Source organism: Lutzomyia longipalpis, chromosome 1 (genome assembly GCF_024334085.1).
Source record: "Lutzomyia longipalpis isolate SR_M1_2022 chromosome 1, ASM2433408v1".
Taxonomy (NCBI): Eukaryota; Metazoa; Arthropoda; class Insecta; order Diptera; family Psychodidae; genus Lutzomyia; species Lutzomyia longipalpis.
The window spans coordinates 22,621,405-22,640,041 of NC_074707.1; the positions used below are offsets into that span (position 1 = coordinate 22,621,405).

Consider the following 18,637-nt stretch of genomic DNA (forward strand, 5'->3'; position numbering starts at 1 on the left):
CTTAAAGTCCGTGAAGGAAAATGAAATGTGTATTACTTTTATGATCCCTAAAAATGATGATGGCTTTCATAGAGTTCTCTTACGCTTTGCCTTTTTTTTTTTTGCACCCAACTACACACAGTAGAAAGGCTGAGAGATAAAGAACACCATATAGAGCATGTCAAGGAGAAATATATTGTGGTGAGAACAATAAATAAGATTTAGTTTCGTTTGTCACATAAAAAAATGATAGTTCTGTCTATTTGGTGGCCTCTTGAAAGGATTTCCATGCATACGTGCGATGAGTTGCGTGGAATACCCCGACATTAGTGAAGATGCTAAGTTGAAATGCGATGGTATTTTTTTTACTAAGAAATAAAATTGATTTTTTTACAGGTGATACAAATATCAATTTGTGAACATGAAACGGATCTACTCTGAATTGTGTCTTTAACAGTGAATATAAACACCTTTTAATAGCGGAAAGGTGGCGAGGGGAACAACATACTTTATTTTTGACCAACTGTGTCACCCTATAGAGCGATTTCTGTGTTGTATTTTTTTATGATCGATAAAGCTTTCAGCATAAAGTGCTTTTTGAAATACTTTATTGTTGTGGCAAAAATGACCATTTTGAATTGATAGAAACGTTTCCCGTGCCTCCTTGTCAGTTCTCTATGTATCAGCAAATTCTTGTAAGAACTTGCTGGAAACTTGATGGGGGAACAGGATGCATAAAGGGCATAGAACGGAAGGAATCAGAAAATCTTACGATGATAATTAAAAATATAAGAAAGGGTAGTTCCTTTGAATTTGCTTAATATACTTTCGCAATTAGTGGCTAAAATAAGTTCTACAAGGATTCATAAAAGATTCTTCAAGATCACAAATTGGGTAACTTTTTTTTAAAGCTAAGAGAGATAATTGATTCTTTACTGTCTATCCCAGAATATGAATTTGTCTTTTAAATATTAAAGTTTATGTGAACAAGAAGAACTTGTTTTACCTTTTTTTTTAAGATTCTTTAAATTTTTTTTTTATATAAATTTTTAATGTAAAAGGAATGTAGAGTTAGATCAAATTGAAGAGAGAGAGAGAGAGAGAGAGAGGGAGAACTAAACTAAAAGTTCCATTTTTCCTGAGGACTCTGTCTCATTAATTTGAAATATTAATTGCAGATTCCTTTGGAAGCGAGTATACAAGGGTGGGTGTATAGGAAGAAAATGCCAAGTGCGAGATGAAAATTCCACCCAGATTCACCCTCAGTTCTCCCCCAACCCCTTGTGGCACTTGTTGAAGTTGTGGAGTCGTTTGAATTCTTGGCACGCGATGGCTTTATTTCATTCATCCTTTCAACCCTTAAAAACCCACGAGATGTGTGGTGAAATCATCCGCCACATAGCATTGGTGCCCATTCCACCGCCTGACCTCCCCCATTTGGTGCGATGAGGCATCATGGCGTCAACTTGGGGAGGGCATCAGCTATGTGACGATGATGTCTCACATGTGGAGCACTATGTATGAGGTGGGTGCACAATGAGGCGAAGGGTATGAAAGAACTTAATAGTCCGGAACGAATTTGTTGCCCGCCAAAAATTCTCAACACAGCTATCCAGCACATCCAGTCTATCATCGCTACGATATCGTCGAATCATCTAATGGGAGAAAAGCTGCGGCTCCTGCGGGTGGGTGTGAGTATAATTCTTAATTTAATTTTCATTCCGAGCTAAGGAGAGAGATCCACTTGTCCCATCCCTCATACTCCCCCACAAAAAGCTCCCTGACTCCGTTATCCACGACACTGAGAGTGAGGTATTTCAGATGATAAAGTTGCTCTTTGTAATCCGATTACATCTACTATTTCACGATTTTCTTCCACATTGTCCATACCACTTGGAATGTCTCTTGCCTCCGTTTTTTTTCTTTCTTTCTTTTTTATTAATTAAGCGGATTTTGTGTCTGGATCTCGTTGCTGGGCGGAAGACAAATCAGAATTGATCATTTTGATTTGAGTTTTTTCCCTTATTGTCTTTCAGCATATATATAAAAATTTAAATAAGAATTAGAACATTTTCGAGTAAAAAGTTTCTCTATGAACGATTAATGTGTCACGCATTGTCTGATTTTTTTCTTATACATATTGAAAACACCTTAAATTGTGTCTGTATGATATTTTTTTTGATCAGGTCTTAGAAAACAAGTTCTATGGAATATGACGTGATTGCGAGGACTTAATTTCATATACATCAAGGTTGAATTAGTTCACGCATCATTAAAGTATCTTAATTCTAATTATTCGCTAAATTTTGCAAAACAAACTGCGTAAAAAATGAATTGATTTTTTTTTGTAAATCTATTTTAGATCAGAAACTTTCAATTTATTTTTGATCTCAGATATTTTTCTTTTATTGTAAAATTAATTGTATGTTATGTAAAGAACAAATTGCTAAAGCACAGCAAAATAAGTACAACATACCTGTTTCTTATATTTAGATTAAAAGAAAAATATTAATTTGTATTACTTGGGATTCAAAGGAAAAAAATTGCACGCTTTTATTAACTTCAGTGGTATTTTATTATAATATCGACTAATGCCTACAGTTTCCGCATTTCAATTAACTTGTGCACTTGATGACCTGGATTCCTTTTTTATTATCTTCTCCACCACCCCATTGATCCTTCATGGCTTCTTGATCATCAATGTGGGGGCGTAATTGAAAATTTGCCATTATTATTGAGAAATTATTATTCCAATGCGGTAACTGCTTGAGATGAACTTCCACAACATCCCATCGGTAACCCACAGAGAATGCCATTATTCAACCTACGCCTAGCATGACGGCTAACTCAACAATAGTCGTACTGGTGGATCTTAAATGGACATTAGTCTTCGATGATTACACAGAAGATGGTACAAGATTTGAAAGAGAAACTTGAACTTTGGCGCCGCCTTTTATTGTATTTTCATATTTGCATTTTAAGATAAAATTAGTCTTATGTTTTATGAAGAATACGTCATTTGTGTAGTTAGATTCAATTGTGGTTTGGAAGATGAAGAAATAGAATGAGGAAGTATGTGTGTGGGTTCTGCTTGGTCTTCAACTTGGGGGAAGAACTTTTCCATGCCAAATGAAGGGGATGACAATTTCATCTAAGAATTCCTGGCGGTTATTAGAGAATTCCAGATCAACTCCGTGAGAAAATTAAATTTCTTCGACGGACGATTTAATATGTACATGTTGAGTTTAGCATTTTTATACACGCCCCCAACTATACCCGTTTATATGTATAGTGTATGGTATATAGAAAGCGTCATGACATAATTTTATACTGCGACTCCTCCATCGGAAGTAAGTCACTATACGCCTCTATAAAAAATGAGAAGGATATTAACTCCTCTATACGACTTGAGAAAGAGTCACAAGTGCCACAAGTATAAAAAAATATTACTTACAAGACTTTTGTGAGATATTTCTTTTTTTTTATTGTATTCTATTTTATGCGAAAGTCAACACAATTGGGGTGAAAAGAAATATTATAGATGATTGCTGAGAGAATAGATTTTCTTGCGCGTTGATTTATTCTTCTTCTAACACAACAGGTCTCCCAATCACTTTTCCCTAACTAAAGAAGGGTGTGAGAATGGTTGAGAAAAGTTTACCTCCCACACCCTGCCATGATTGCCAGAATCAAAATTCTGTCACGATTCAAGGAGAGAAAAAAAAGAGGAAATCTGCTACAAAATACCGGATATTCCTTGTAGTGCATTAAAAAAGAAAGATTAAGAACAAAAAGACCTATTTAATCTTTTTGTTTGGTAAAAAGAATTTATAAAATTATATTTTATTCCGTTGTAAGATTATAATTTTTCATTGCAGAATAATAACATCGGAATTGGTAGAGCCTACCTTATGTTGCTTGTTCTTGTTGAAGCCCTCTTCCGTCACAATACACTACACTCGCGAGATGGGCGCCCAATCTAATTTTTTATGTCCTTTGCGAATTCTCTTTTTCTTTTATCCTTTTTACTGCACTTTTCTTCACAGTTCAATTTTTGTTCTTTTTTTTATTTCATACATCACTTAGATCATTTTTAAATTTTCACAAATTTCACTTCCAGGAATGTATGACATATATTGAAGCAAAGAATACAATCGTTTTAATTTCCTATGCACAATGAATTCACTTACAGGAATTAGCATTATGCAATTAAAAAGAGAAGCTTTACTATTCCAATTATTTGCTGTTAGAAAAATGCTCGTTTAGCCAATTTCTCACTCATGTTTGTTTTTTTTTACACCCACACATCATCTTGCATATAATTCCCCATCATAGAAAAGTGCATCACTGCCAATCAAAGCTTCTTTATGCCCCTGTGTAGAATGAGTAGTCGTGAGAAAGTAATTTTCCAATTTGTTAGCTTTTATATCGCTCAAGATTAGATCATTATGTATATAAGTTGTTTTTTGTATATAAATTTATGAGCAACTTTGTTCACATTTTGCTCCAACATATCGGAAGGATGATAATTCATTTCGTTTGTTGCTAGATTTCTGCACTTAACCCCAATATACCCGCATGCATTTGCCAAAAGAGAAATGACTATGACAGGATTCAAATGAGATTAAGGGGACACAAATGATAGTGTCCGTCTAATTTGACAATGGGAAACTCAAGGATATATTTAATGAAAATCTTTTTGAAGCATAAATAATTGTTTTTCCCCCCAAAGACCACTTTAAAAATTATGGTAACATTTTTGATTACTGAACTGGATTTATGTTCTCATTTTCATTTGCTTTTCATTCATATATTCCACCTGTAACAAATAATTTTTCTTATTAAAAAAAAACTTTGTAACACTTGTCGCCAAAAATTTTTTTTATTTTATAAACAAGAAAATCTTTTAGAAAAATTTCTCTTGAAGTTTTACCGATAGAGACCGCGGCAAATATCATACAAGAGCTTCGGACATACGATTTTTGAGATTTTCTGGATTTTCCTAAACCCTTGGCTGACTTTATTAGCCCCGATCTTCCCTACTTTGCTAAAAATATCAGTTACTGAAAATTAAAACTTCTTTTAAAAAAATTGTATTACATTTTTATTATTATCCTTTTCTGATACATATCCTCTATCGCAAGAACATTCTAAATTACGACGCTATATTTAAATAATCTACTTTTGGTGTACCTCAATCAGGCCAGAAGTAATCCGTTTTCTAGAATAAATTGCACGGGATATCATCTATCCATTCCCATTTCTTCATCTCTAAATGTGTTGTGACACATATACCGCCAACTTCTTGGTGTTAACTTGGTGATGCGAAAGAGGAACCTGTTGAAACCACCAAGCAAACACTATCCATTCGCCAAAGGGGTGACCTATGGAAGTGGAGCGCGTCTCCCCATTTGGTACATCATAATTTCCCCAGGCGAATGTCATCATGCGCAAGAAGCGGAGGTCTCCAACGGCGTGGTAGCTGTAGTACTGAGGGTGATTTTTCGTAGCAGTACGAGACGAGATCTCGTTGCCACAGGTACTACGTAGGTCATCTGTGTGCTCGAGATGTTAGTGATGTGGCTCAGTTAAATTTTTTGGGCACTTTCGGGAATTTCATCCGGACATCATCCGGGGGATTGCTTCACTTTACACAGTGATTCGACACATTTCAGCACGATTCTATCCATCCCGGACAGATTTCTTTTTCTGACCACACACTTTTTGTCCGCCAAGTGAGACAAGGTAAATATTCTTTAAACTGTTGATTCTTAAAAGTTTCTCAATGACAAAATAATAAAGTAGATTGAAATTCCAAATTAGAATATTTGAAAACATTTTTATTCAAAAGGAAAATTTATATTTGCTTTTCATTTCTTTCAGAGTGCCACCAAATCAATCTCGTTAAAATGGATTGACACACTTTACACCATGAAAACCCAAAAGGTGAATATTTTTCTACTCACTACTATATACTTTTCTACAATCAACATAAGAATTGTAAAATTCAGACGCACTTTTCCCCATAAATATGATAAAAATATTTATTTGATTCAGACTATGTATTAATCAAGTGGAAAAAAACTGCGATACTTTGGGATTTTGTGAAAAGATTGCGATCGAAAGTGACCTCGGGGGTTGAATTTAGAGAGTGCAAAAAATGTATACATATGTTGTAGTGATGAATGAAAATGAAAGGCTGGTGAAAATCTTTAGGAATTTAAATGAAATTCTGGGAGATATGATAGAAGAAGTGGGAAAAATCTGTTTCGTGCAATACATCTCATTTTCACTTTTATTCTATAAAAAAAGTAGGTATTTCATTGATATTGACCCAAATATTATAAAGAAAGATCGCATGAATTCCCAGAGTAATAAGTAATGCTCTAAAGTGAGAAGGAAAAGTAATAAAAATATAATTTCCCAGAAAACTGCTTCCAACCCACATTAATTGCAGTTTTTTCCTCGTGAAAACGATGAAAATCAAAAATCTAGGCACATATTCCTAAAAATGTGTAATTTTTCTCACATAGATTTTGTTCAAAGTAAAGCGACGGTGATGTGACTCACTAAACCTCTAAACAAATCATATAGATATTTAAATAAAGTTTTTTTCACTGGGTTTTACGGCCAGTGTGTTGAGTGTGCTTTAGCATCGTTTATAAGCAATAATTACGGACTTTTTCTCACTTTCCTTGTTAGCATAAAATTGAAAAAACAAAGTCAGAATAATTCTGAAAGATTAGGCGGTGTTATTTTATGAATCCATGTTTACTTATTAGTTTAACTACAACATGAATTTTAAATAAATTTATTGTTGAATTTATTTATACAGGTATTGTGCTTCAAACACGTTTATCTTGTAAAATTATAATTCGTTCTCATAAAAGTTTGAGAGCTTTTGATTTTAGGAAGCACCCAAAAGCTATGTCTGAAAAGAATACAGTGATAATTTTTATTTGAATTTTTTAAAATAATTAAATATATATATATATAGAATTAATAAATCATAATGATCATAATTAAATAGATTTGCCTAATTTAGTATATGTAGGAACTTCGCAAATTCATTTTGATGACTTAAAAGTTTTGAAGTTAGACTTCAAGAAAATATTTTTTTTTAAATCTATCCGCGTTAATGAAAATAAAAACTGTATAAATAGTAAAAACCTAAATTTTATGACCAAAGTAAAACACTTTAAGTATCATACCATAAATTAATTTAGAATTCAAAAGAAAAATTTAATGTTTTCGGTAAAATAAGTTGTTGAGAATGACGTACCTACCAGGAATATAAACTCATTGTCAGTTAAAAAAAATCCTGAGTCATAAAAAAGCTCCTCAAAAATTGACAAAAACGAAGGTGATCTTATCAGGAAGTCTAAATGATTCACTGTCCTATAGTCTTGATTCTTCTTTAACGTTCTTTAGAACAATGGTAGCAGAACTATATTGAAAGAAAGAGTTTTGATTTAATGTACAAAAATGAGAAAATAAAAAGTTACATATTTACCGGATGCTATTTACCTACTTATCGCAAAAAAGCGTCGTTTTCCGGATAAAAATACACTTAAGTATTCTTTATTTGTTCTTTCATACATATTAAACTTATCAAAATAAGTAGAAAGAAATGCTTTTATTACATAGAATAGTAGCTAAAAATGTTAAATATGTATATAAGTATTTATTTATCACAATAATACTTATACATAATTGTATATTTACCGTCTTAATTATAAAAGTTTTTTAGAGCACATATTCTGCAACAGAACTAAAACAGCATCACTTGAGATTAATTTTTGATGTTAGCAGTGTAATAATCGGTGATTAATGTGTACGACGTTTCGGAGATGTATGCCTCCTTCTTCAGGTACAAATTATTTAGGGGTCAATCAATACCACACAGCTATGGTGAAGAGAACCGTAGATGTACCCGGTTTGTGTTGCAGAAGAAATGCAATAGTGACTGTAATATCCCCAAATACCATTTGCACAGACGCGAGAGGGTTAAGAAAACGTAAAATAAAAAATATTTTAAAATATAAAATCCTTTTATCACGCGTAGATAAGTGTAGGTTCGAAGTCTGAAGATGGTAATTTTAGGGAATCATTACGTCTGATGAGAAAACATAACGGAGTTTTAATTCGTTTGCTATTTTGAATAACCACACACAGATTTTTTTAATCAATATTTTGGAAAAAATGTATGTTGATAAGATACATCTTTTATATTGTTTAATGCAGCAAAATGCATTTTCATAAGCCTACGGAACATAATTAAATTAATTTCATACTAAATTACCAGAGTGCCTACTTATGTAAATAAAATTTGGGATAAATATATTTACATTTATGTTGCATCTCTAACATTACTACATATTTCATTTCTATCCAGAAAATATCAAGTGAGCTAAAAGAAGTAAAAGAGAGAAATACCAGACCAATTAGGTAGTAATTTTTCCACAACTTACCAGGAATGTCTTAATTATTTCTGACGAAATACCCATAACATTAGCCGGGGTTTTCTCGAGCTCCAGGTTTTCAGTAGGCTACATCATGAATGTTGGTTCAGTTTATCAGTGACAGTGGCAAGAGCTTCTCACTTTTGTTTTAAATAAACGAATCATAGTTAACATTGAACGCGTGCCGTATAAAACTGCACGAGTTTTTCCTCTGGGCTATTAGTTGTTATCAGACTGTAGTGGTCGTCAGTTGGGGTAAAATCGTGCTCTGAGAAGCTGCATTTTTTTTTTAAACTGAAAACATTTTATTTTCTCATTAATAGAAATATGAGATAGCGCCTTTATGAGTGATTTTTCCAATTTTATTGAGTGATCTACTATATAAACATCTGAATAAATGATTTATTTTAATCATATTGATTAATTTGCGACAGTGTGAATATTTTTTTTAATATTCTAATCCAAATGTTCTCGAGAAAATTCCATAAATTGTGATAAATATTACTCTTGACTGTGAGTAATAAAATATTGTGCTTTTGTGATCGTAAAAAATAAATATTCGCATCATTACGTGGACACCACGAAGGAGCTTCTTTTTGAAAGTTTATGTGAGTTTCCGAATGCTAATTTGTGTTGAATTTCAAGTTCATGAAGACGATTGCCTGCATTTAGCACTTAATTATTCACTTAATTCAAGCAATTTGTGAAGGAGTTATACTCAAGTCCAATTGCGGCTCTGCTGAAAATTTTATTTATGCCTAATGTGATAGTTAAATATGAGCTTCAGATAAAAATTCACGTTTTTTTTTTTTTTAATTTTATGGCATAGAAAACATTTACACGTGGTGGCCCAAATTTATATAAAAATGTTTTGTTTTTTAGTGATAAAAATTGTAATACATAAATCAACCTCTATTTTATGCTAAGTAAGGGTTTACTTGAAGTGAAATTGTGGAATTTTTTCTATTGACGTGCTTTTTTCCTCCTTCGCACTTCTCAAAATGCAAAATCTGGATAAAAATAAATGATCAGTTGCGTGTGAACTTGGTGGTTGAATCATTTTTCTCGCCGTATACTATTAGAAAGAAGAAAAAATATTAATACAAAGCTCCACTTAATTGTTAACTAATTTCAATACCACACATGTTTATATATGTATGTATAAATGGGTAGGCAGGGATAGGATTTATTCCCAGGGGAGGGAAAGAAAAAAAGCTCTATAACTATCATGTATGGTACCCGTATTTAGCAATTAAATTCCTCAGATTGCATAAGAAATAAGATGGATGCGTTCAACATCACGCAAAGGTGTTCGATCATCCTTTGTTATTCTTCCTCTCTGATTCATTATGCCCGACTTATTTACCTCAATCTTCCGCATATAAGTTATTAATGAACATATTTTAAGAAAAACAGGCATACGTATATAGCGAAAATATATTACCTAATTTCTGTTTTTGGGGCTTTGAACCCTAATCAATAAAATACTTTAATTTGTTAAAGAAAAACATCCTTTTTTCATATTATAAAGTTAAAATGAGCACAAAAATTTATCGTTTATTAGATTTCTTTTTAATACCTAGTTATTCTTTAATTGTCTATCTTAATTAATCAAAAATATATGTAGGTCCAGTGTATCATAGGTATTTTTGACACCAATTGTGTTCTTAAAGGATATTTCGCTAAAAGATATGAACCCCTTCTCAATATTTCGAACTTTTCCCTGATGGTTGCAATTAGAGAACAAATTAAAATTCAATTTTCAGGAAATTAAATGTTTCAGACATTTTCGTATACCTCCACCGCACCTTTTCCACGCTACACATTTTCTCCATCACTCAATTAATACTTTGTCGCGAGCGACGAGCACGAGGTGATAGGAGATTTTGTGGTGTCGGAGACGAGATTGTGCCGTCTTAATGACTAAATAATATGAACTTGTTGGTGGTGCTCCAGTCGTGTCTCACATCTTCCGCGTGTGAATCGCGATCAGTGGTGTGGTGCTGCCAAACAATCATCTTGTTCTACCGCAAAGTTAGGGATTTTTTTTCATGCCCACCAAATCAAGCTTTTCTGGAATATTTCCAACAAAGTACTTCGCATCTAAACTAAATTTAAAATAATTATACCCAAAATTGCCGTTTGTTTTCCCCAAAGTCAAGATCATTCGTAAATTCATTGCGCGAGATGATATATCAAACATCTCAGCTGTGATACTTCCATTTATTTTAATTGGTACTTATCGTGTGTGTGTCCCATTATCATGCTATGTTTAATATGTATATAATGATTCGAATATGGAAACGGGTTGTATTTAGTAGTGATGAATAAAAACGTGACAATATTTCATAGTTTTAGAACAGTTTGAGATGCTGCGCTAAGGTTGATTGCCGGAGATATGGCGTTTGAAGAAAAAAGAGTGTAGAATGAAAAACTGGATATCATTATTCCAGCAGACACTCAAAAATTCCTCCAAACTTGATTTGAAGGTTACCATTTTTTTCGCTAATCCATCGTACAAGAAGAAGAATACTCCTCAAATTCCTTCAGTCGTTCAGTGCCTTCACGGAGTGAAGCATCTTCACAAAGTACAAATTTTTTTTTCGCTTATACCATACCTTTAAAAACCAATATCTTTGGAATTTTACCTGCACCGCGCTTACCTCAACGCCATCGCGAATATCAACCCCAATTCACTTGGCAGTGTTTGTGTTCTGTTATTAAAAACAAATACTCGGTGGTGTGTAGTGCTTAACTTCAACTTAAAAGCAATTTAGCGGAATTTTTGAGTGAAACTTCTCCAGAGGTATTATATTACAAACTTACCTACATTTACATACTCAAAGAGAAATGCAAAATCACTACCTTTGAAGAGAATTAAAGAGATAGAAGAATCATCGATAAATTAATGCTTTTCTTCACACATATTTATGATTCTTTCTCCTTGTGCTCGTGCTGTGCTAGTAAGAAAAGAAGAAAATATCATTAGAAATAATTTATGCAAAAATATGCAAAATTAAACTACATGGATCGTGCTTAAAATATGTATCAGAGAAAGTGAATTTAATCTGGGAAAATATGGCTCAAGTTCGGACCTTTTCCACCAAAGTTTGTTTGAATAACAAAATTTATTTTGAATTGTTTCAAATACCTTAATTAGTTAATATGAATAAAATAAACACGTTTTCCAGTAACTTTTCAATATCGAATTATTATACTTTGTATAATTCTTTCAATATAGGATTTTTGAGAACAAAGTCTATATAAAATCTTTCTTTCAGTATTTCTGTAAGTTCTTTTATAAACTTTTTTTTTTATTAAATTGTTTATTACTTCATGTAAAGAAAATCTAATGAATTCCCATGATTACAATATCAGTGAATCAGAGTACAATAGCCAAGAGCAAGAAGGTATAAGTGGAGGATAATGCCCGAATGTCTCAAAGCCGGAGCAGATATAAAAAAAATGTTCTGAAGATTGAACTGTGTGGCGGAATCAATGAAATTAGTGATTTTCGTGAAGTGGATGAGTTATTGAGTGGATCTGCGAGTCTCAAGAACACGTTTTACTTCCATAGTATAGAGAGAATTTCATCTTCTGCCGCCGTATAAATCGCCTCCACACGATGCGACGGGGGTTTTAGAAAGATGTGAAAAAAATCGAAGAGATTTTGTGATTATCAGCCAAAGAAACCGCATGAGAATTGTATGCTATGGAATAATTGCCAAACAACGTGCACATCATTAAATGTGCTGTAGCTATATAGCTGTTGGTAAATGATGGAACCACCTCAAAAGCATTTTTACCCTTCTTGACTTCTTCGGAATGTTCCAAAGTTGTATGTGGACTTTCTGTTGCGATGAGGGTATACACAGAAGTACATATTCAGTGATTGTAATCTGAAGTAAACACTTTACCAAGAGACACAATGAACACATTGAGGCATATCGTATTGACTTTAATTGGTTCTAGTTAAGGTGGCGTTCTTTCTTGATGCAAAGAACGCCACACTTCCGCGACATTGTCATTCAGATACAATTAAAATTTCCATCATAATTCACACTCTTCTCCTCCATCTATTTTGCGTGTGTGCTTTTATTAATTTCTAGTGAAATTAATTTTATATTTTTATTTCCAAGTAATTCTTATAAAGATGCAAAGAAATTGCCCGGGAATTTCCATGAAAGCATACTACAACTTATGTGTATAAAAAATATATACAATATAAAACAAATTTTAAAACGAGAAATTTTTTTTTTATTTTCCTTACAACCGAATATAATGTGTGCAAAAATAATTTTCTTTGCTGCAAATTTTCATTAAATTGCCTCACTTATTTCATCTTCAAGAGTTAACTTTTGTATAGTGTTTATGACGAAAAAGAAAAAAATCGGATTCAGATTTTTCTATACCTATAACTTTTCATCAAGAAATGTTTTAGCTGTGTTTCTTTCAGACACAGCTTTTGTGTACCGAGCAAAATCGAAAGTCGTCAGATCGGGCTCAAACTTGGGATGAGCACGAATTAGGGTCCCCACATTCCAAAAAACGTATGCGCCAAAAAAAAATTTTTTCCGGCCGGCCGTCCGTCCGGCCGTCCGGCCGTCCGGCCGGATCATAAACTTAAATTGCAAGAGAACGGTGATAGATAGAGACTTGCGGTAAACGGCAAAGTTTAAATATCGACCTGAAGAAATCCGATTATGAGGTCAAATCCACCCCCCCACCCCTCCGTCCGCCATTTTGAATAACCTCAAAATTTTGTTTTCGCTATATCTCAGCCCCTATTATAGCTAGAGGTCTGAAATTTTGATATGTTGTAGGGGCCATCAATACCTTTCCAACGATACCTCATTTTCGAAAATCGGTCAAGCCGTTTAGTCAATATGGCCGCCACAATTTTTTATCGAAATTCGACCATAACTCGAAAACGGCTTGACCGATTTTGATCAACCCGGGGTCAAATGAAAGATCTCAACAAACCCTACAACTCTCTAGAACATACGAAGTTTCAAAAGTGACCGCTAGGGGGCCAAAAATCAAAAACAAAATTTTCGATGAGTTTTCGATGAATATCTCGAAAACGCCATTATCGATTTGCTTCATTTTTTGATATGTTGTAGCTGACCATATTATCTAGCTCCATGCCAAAAATAAAGAAAATCTATGTCGCCGTTCTCGAGATATAGCCTTCCAAATTTGGCATGTCATATCTCGGGTTCTACAAGTCCGATTTTGATCAACTCAAGTGCAAATGAAAGGTTTCGTGAAGCCCTACAAATGTCTAGAACATTGCAAGTTCGAGAAATGACCGCGAGAGGCGCTAAAGTCAAAATCAAAATTTTCGAAAATTTCGAACTCGAATATTTCAAAAATGCCATTATCGATTTACTTCATATTTTAATATGTTATAGTTGAGGTTAAGACCTTTCCAACGATAGCTCAAACTCGAAAATCTATGAAGCCGTTCCCGAGATATGGCATTTTAAAGATTTCTTGGGGGATGACTTTTCAACTTTTCCCGATTTTGCATGTATTTAAACAAATTCGCGTTCTAGTTTGCTCTCACAAAATTGGTACACTGAAAGAAACACAGCTCCCGTAAGCTTGGTCAGCTTACCCGTACATTTATTTGTGTTTATAAATTGAAAGAAGCTCATTGTTAATATTTTTTATAGAAAATACAAATTAATAGGGTTTTTTCCATCTCTTTCTCCACCTATTTAATTTAACGTAAACAAAATGAAACAAAAACACACACCTGGACACAAAGGATTTGTAAAAATGAAAAACGAAATATTTCAAAACCGTAAATTTTCTAAATTAAATTGTCTAAGACATGCATTCTCAAAGCAAATTCTTATCATTTCGCTTAAGAAGTCCTAAAACTGTTCTTATAACGAATTTATTTGACTTCTGTGAGAATAATACAGTACTCAAGGTAAACACAAGAATAATTGTCGAGCTTACTAAATTGACAATTCCGGGTAAATAAAAAAGTAAGTTGAATTAAGGAAAAATCTCAATTAATTTTATTTTTGTTAGACATTCATTAAATGTAAAATATAAAACTGGAGAGATTTATCTTTAAAAAAAACCGCTTTGTATGAATTTGCTAATTAACGTGTTGAATCTTAATCAAATTTTTATAGCAAGCAGGAAGATAGATTGATACCTACTAAAAAAGATATTTTTCATTGATATAACGGAAGTGATGTTGTGAGAATATTTTTAGTGAGCTTAAAACATTTTCGTATGATCTTTACCCAGGTGTTCTATTGAACAAAAGATTATAACTTGTTATATTCATTTTTGGGTGTTTTTTTTTATTATTTTAAAAATTGATTGAATGATTTAAAAACTCGAAATCATTGACCTTTTATTTTACCACAATACGTATTCCTGAAACAAGAAAAAAAGTAATATTTAACGTTCCCTTTGCCAGCCGGTTCGAATCAGTTTAAATCAGTTTATTATAGTTTTTCTTTATGTCAAGTATTAGATAACGTAACTTGGGTTAATTAAAAACATGTAACGCATGCACAATGTTATCTTCTTCCAAGAAATTTTAGACCTTACACAAAAATTTGAAAAATCATCTATTCTAAGCAAATAAGGGAAAACAATTTTACTTAGAATTCTCATGAATGAAGCGCATTGACCTTTGTTGCAAATTTACAACTCTCAGAAGCATCTATTTTTGCCTTGGAGGCAATGTTTTTGTTGCTTTTTTTGCAATAAGCATTCACTGACTGAGATATTTGGTCATGAATCAATTTTCTTTTCATTTTTTCTGAATGAAAGCGAATATTATCAATTTTTATTACATTAAACTTCGGAATACATAGGAAAACACATAAATCCAAAACTATTCTAATCACTATTACAACCTTCAGAACATTTTAATAAGTTTATGAAATTCTATACGAGTCTTTAGAACTTCATGTAAGTAGAACTTAATTTAAATTTCAATCAAAATAGATCTAGATTTTCTTTTCTAAAAAATTTAATTTTATTTTTTTTTGTTCTGCGTGCTGATTTGTATTTCTTGGAATCCCACTTGCGTGCTACAACAAAAATGTATTCATTTTAGGAATGTATAAAGAACGATGCAATTTTTCCATAAAAGACGGCACAGACTGCCCCATCTTTCATTGCACAAAACCAATTTCCTCACGCGTACATTTCTAGTACGATTACAATGGAATCAGTTATATAGAAAATTAAGTGGATCAGCGATATGGAGTCATCTTGCAAATGGAAATAAATTCATTTAACACATTTTTATGGTGCTTTTTTGTATTTTTGCACGCAGTTATTTGATTTGGAAACTCAATTTGAATATTCAAATGCCCTTTTTATCACTCAGTCCTCCCTTTCTAACTTGATTTTCCATGGCATTTTCACTTTGAAACGTTTTTCTTACACACTGAGAATATTTTCTCAGAACTCATTTTACTCTTAAATGTACCTATATACAGAGCTCGCGCTATGTATCAACTTTTGCTTCCACCCTACATATAGCATTCTGTTGAGAAATGCGATGGCAAAAGGAAAATGCTGAAAGGAGAAGTGTGAGACTAATATTGAGAAACTTGTATGGAAATTTAATTAGCATGATCGTAAAAATTGTGACAATTTAGTAGAGCACGATAGTAGTACTTACATATTATGTGCAAAAAAAGAGCACCATTAAGCAAATTGATGCACAGACGAATCAGATTTGTTTACTTGTACGTACAGTCAAGTTTATGCTCAAGTTAATTTTCTTGAAATTATGTTAAAATTCTATTTGTTTAAACTGTTTGTCCTTTAGTTTATAAATTGCATGGGAATCCTTTTCAGTTATAGATGATTTTATAATAGAATTTACAGTTCCGGTATAGATCATGATCATACAAAATAATTATATTTTCTCACGTAAAACTGTACATTTTTTAAAAATATTTTAAAAAAAAAACAACTATGTAACCTTTGCTCCCCAAGGGAACCATTCAAAACTACATATCGGTAGGTACTACACGCATCGACCACCAATTTAACGCCCCATATTGTAATCGGTTATTGAATTAATAACATTTCCTTCCTCATCAGCATCACAACATTGAATTTATAATTAAATCAGTTTTGTATCAGTTGAATCGGTGTTTTCGCCATTCATATTTCATCACATCCCTCACCTTTGGGGAAGGTATAACATTCGCATGTGACTTTGACGAAGTTGCTCCCTAAAGGCATAAAGTGAAAAACTTGTCTCAAACTCTCTCCCATAGTACACCTACTACATATTATGATGAGTGGCCTATATTTTCCATCGCTTTCCACTCTTTCTGGCACTATACTGTTATGTATATTCTGTTAGGCATGGAAAAAGAAGTTCCCCAGGTGGAGGTGAAACCACAAAAACCAGCAGAATGAGATACACAAACTCTCAACACTAATTTTATTTCAATTTCAAAATTGACACGAGGGATTTTCCTCATTTTGCACAACATTGCGCACAGATAGACTTCAGGCTATCCTCCTGTACCATTAGGATCTCGGGTGATGCGTAGTGAAACGCGTGTATAAAGGAAAGCGGAAATACAGCAAAATACATGAGTGAAAATTCACCAAGCATTTTGGACGAGAGTTTCTGTGGCGGGACAGTCGGTAATTGACGTGGAGTGTCCTTCGCATTCATTGACCACTCAAATCGTCGTCCCTGTGTTTGGGAGGTCCTCAGAGTAGTCCCTGAAGACAAAACTTCCATGATTGATTCTCTGGAGTTTTGTTCTAATTTGTGCAATCAATAAGTTTATAAATGCAGAGATATTAAGATATTTTTGCAGGGAATAAGATCTTAAAGAATTAAAATTCAACTTTAATTTTTGATTTTGAAAAAAAAACTTTAAAGGTTTTGGCTAAAATATGTTCCATTTTTTTTTACCTTTTCAGTAAATACTGGCCTCTGAGATGCAGTCCACAGATCCAGGAGGGGCCAACGCCAACCAACAATCTGCAAACGCTCTGCCGCATCCACAATCAACGGCTTCGGCCGTGGGTGGTGGAGGTGGCGGAAGCAGTCCCGGTGCCAGAAATGGAGGACTCTTTGGAACAGCAAAAACATGGATGGATCGCTGGCGTGGCTCGAGGCGTCTCGTCCTCATCATTGTGGCGATTGCACTCCTCCTCGACAATATGCTTCTTACCACAGTCGGTGAGTCAAAGGGATGAAATATTCCACACCATCAATATATTCCCCCAAATACTCCCATTGCCACCGCTATGTGCTGCTCCCCCCTGGGCATGAGAAGTGCACTATAAAATCTCAAAGTTCAACAGTTGGCTCTTCAAGTAGAGACACTCCATCGCTGTGACGAAAGGATTCCTCCATGTGGGTACAAGTAGGGAGAATTTTTCCCGCATCTTTGCTTAGTCACTCCACTCAACTCTCCCCCCATGGATATTGGCTCTCCTTTCTCACACATCAAAAAAACTGTCTATTGGGAGTTTGGTTGAAGAAATGTGGAACGATAAAAACGACTAAATCAAGTTTGCTCAACTAAATACACTTTCTGTACAATGAAAAAGAAAATATCTACCGTCTTTATTCTGTGCGGTGAAGAGGTGTGTGCTGGAAAAAATCTCATCGGATTTTCCGTGTTTTACTTTTCAGCACACACACACACCCTAGGGAAAGTGAAAATTGTCAATTTAGCCAGCTCATGGGAATGTTGCACCTGAAAAATTTCTCTTAGGTGAGACTGGGGCTAAAAAGAATCATACAAAGGTTTGGGAAAATCTAAAAATATTTTGAGTATTTTTCCCAAAATGTTAGAGCAAAGTTATATTAGCGAGGGCTAAACAATAAAAAGTCGTAGTCGATTCGGGAGCCGAACAGAATTAAAGATGCAATGGAAAAGGCCTAAACCATGTACCACACAGATATTTATGCCGTAATTACTGACAGCGCAAGTAACATGATGGATTTGGGAGAGCTCCTAAAAGATATCGGAGTGTGGCACATCACGTACAATGCCCATTCCGGGATCCTAAAGAAACAAGACATGACTAAGAATACAAGAAACCAGATGCATCTCTCCGAGCTGCTAGGTGGTCATAAGAAATCTACAGCCACCCAGCAGCTCGGAGAGTTGCATAATACACCCTCAGATAAGGCGGCTTTCTTGAAGTCAAAAGGCTGTCAAGCAGTA

The 18,637-nt window shown here is 33.7% G+C and overlaps 1 protein-coding gene across 5 annotated transcripts in view; it reads left to right on the forward strand.

Annotated features, from left to right (window-relative positions):
* The first annotated feature begins 5,186 nt into the window (after nt 1–5,186).
* The window catches only part of LOC129797153 (synaptic vesicular amine transporter), a 32,051-nt gene continuing 18,600 nt past the window's right edge, over nt 5,187–18,637 (forward strand). Inside the window, exons 1-3 of one of the 5 annotated variants that reach the window (XM_055839490.1) lie at nt 5,187–5,724; nt 5,863–5,925; nt 17,379–17,640. In XM_055839490.1, the coding sequence (XP_055695465.1) occupies nt 17,397–17,640 (244 nt within the window). In that variant the 5' untranslated portion in view covers nt 5,187–5,724; nt 5,863–5,925; nt 17,379–17,396. Of the gene's footprint in view, nt 5,725–5,862; nt 5,926–8,549; nt 9,050–10,404; nt 11,248–17,378; nt 17,641–18,637 lie in introns of those variants that run through there. The other 4 variants (XM_055839487.1, XM_055839489.1, XM_055839491.1 and 1 more) reach the window with 4 other exon arrangements.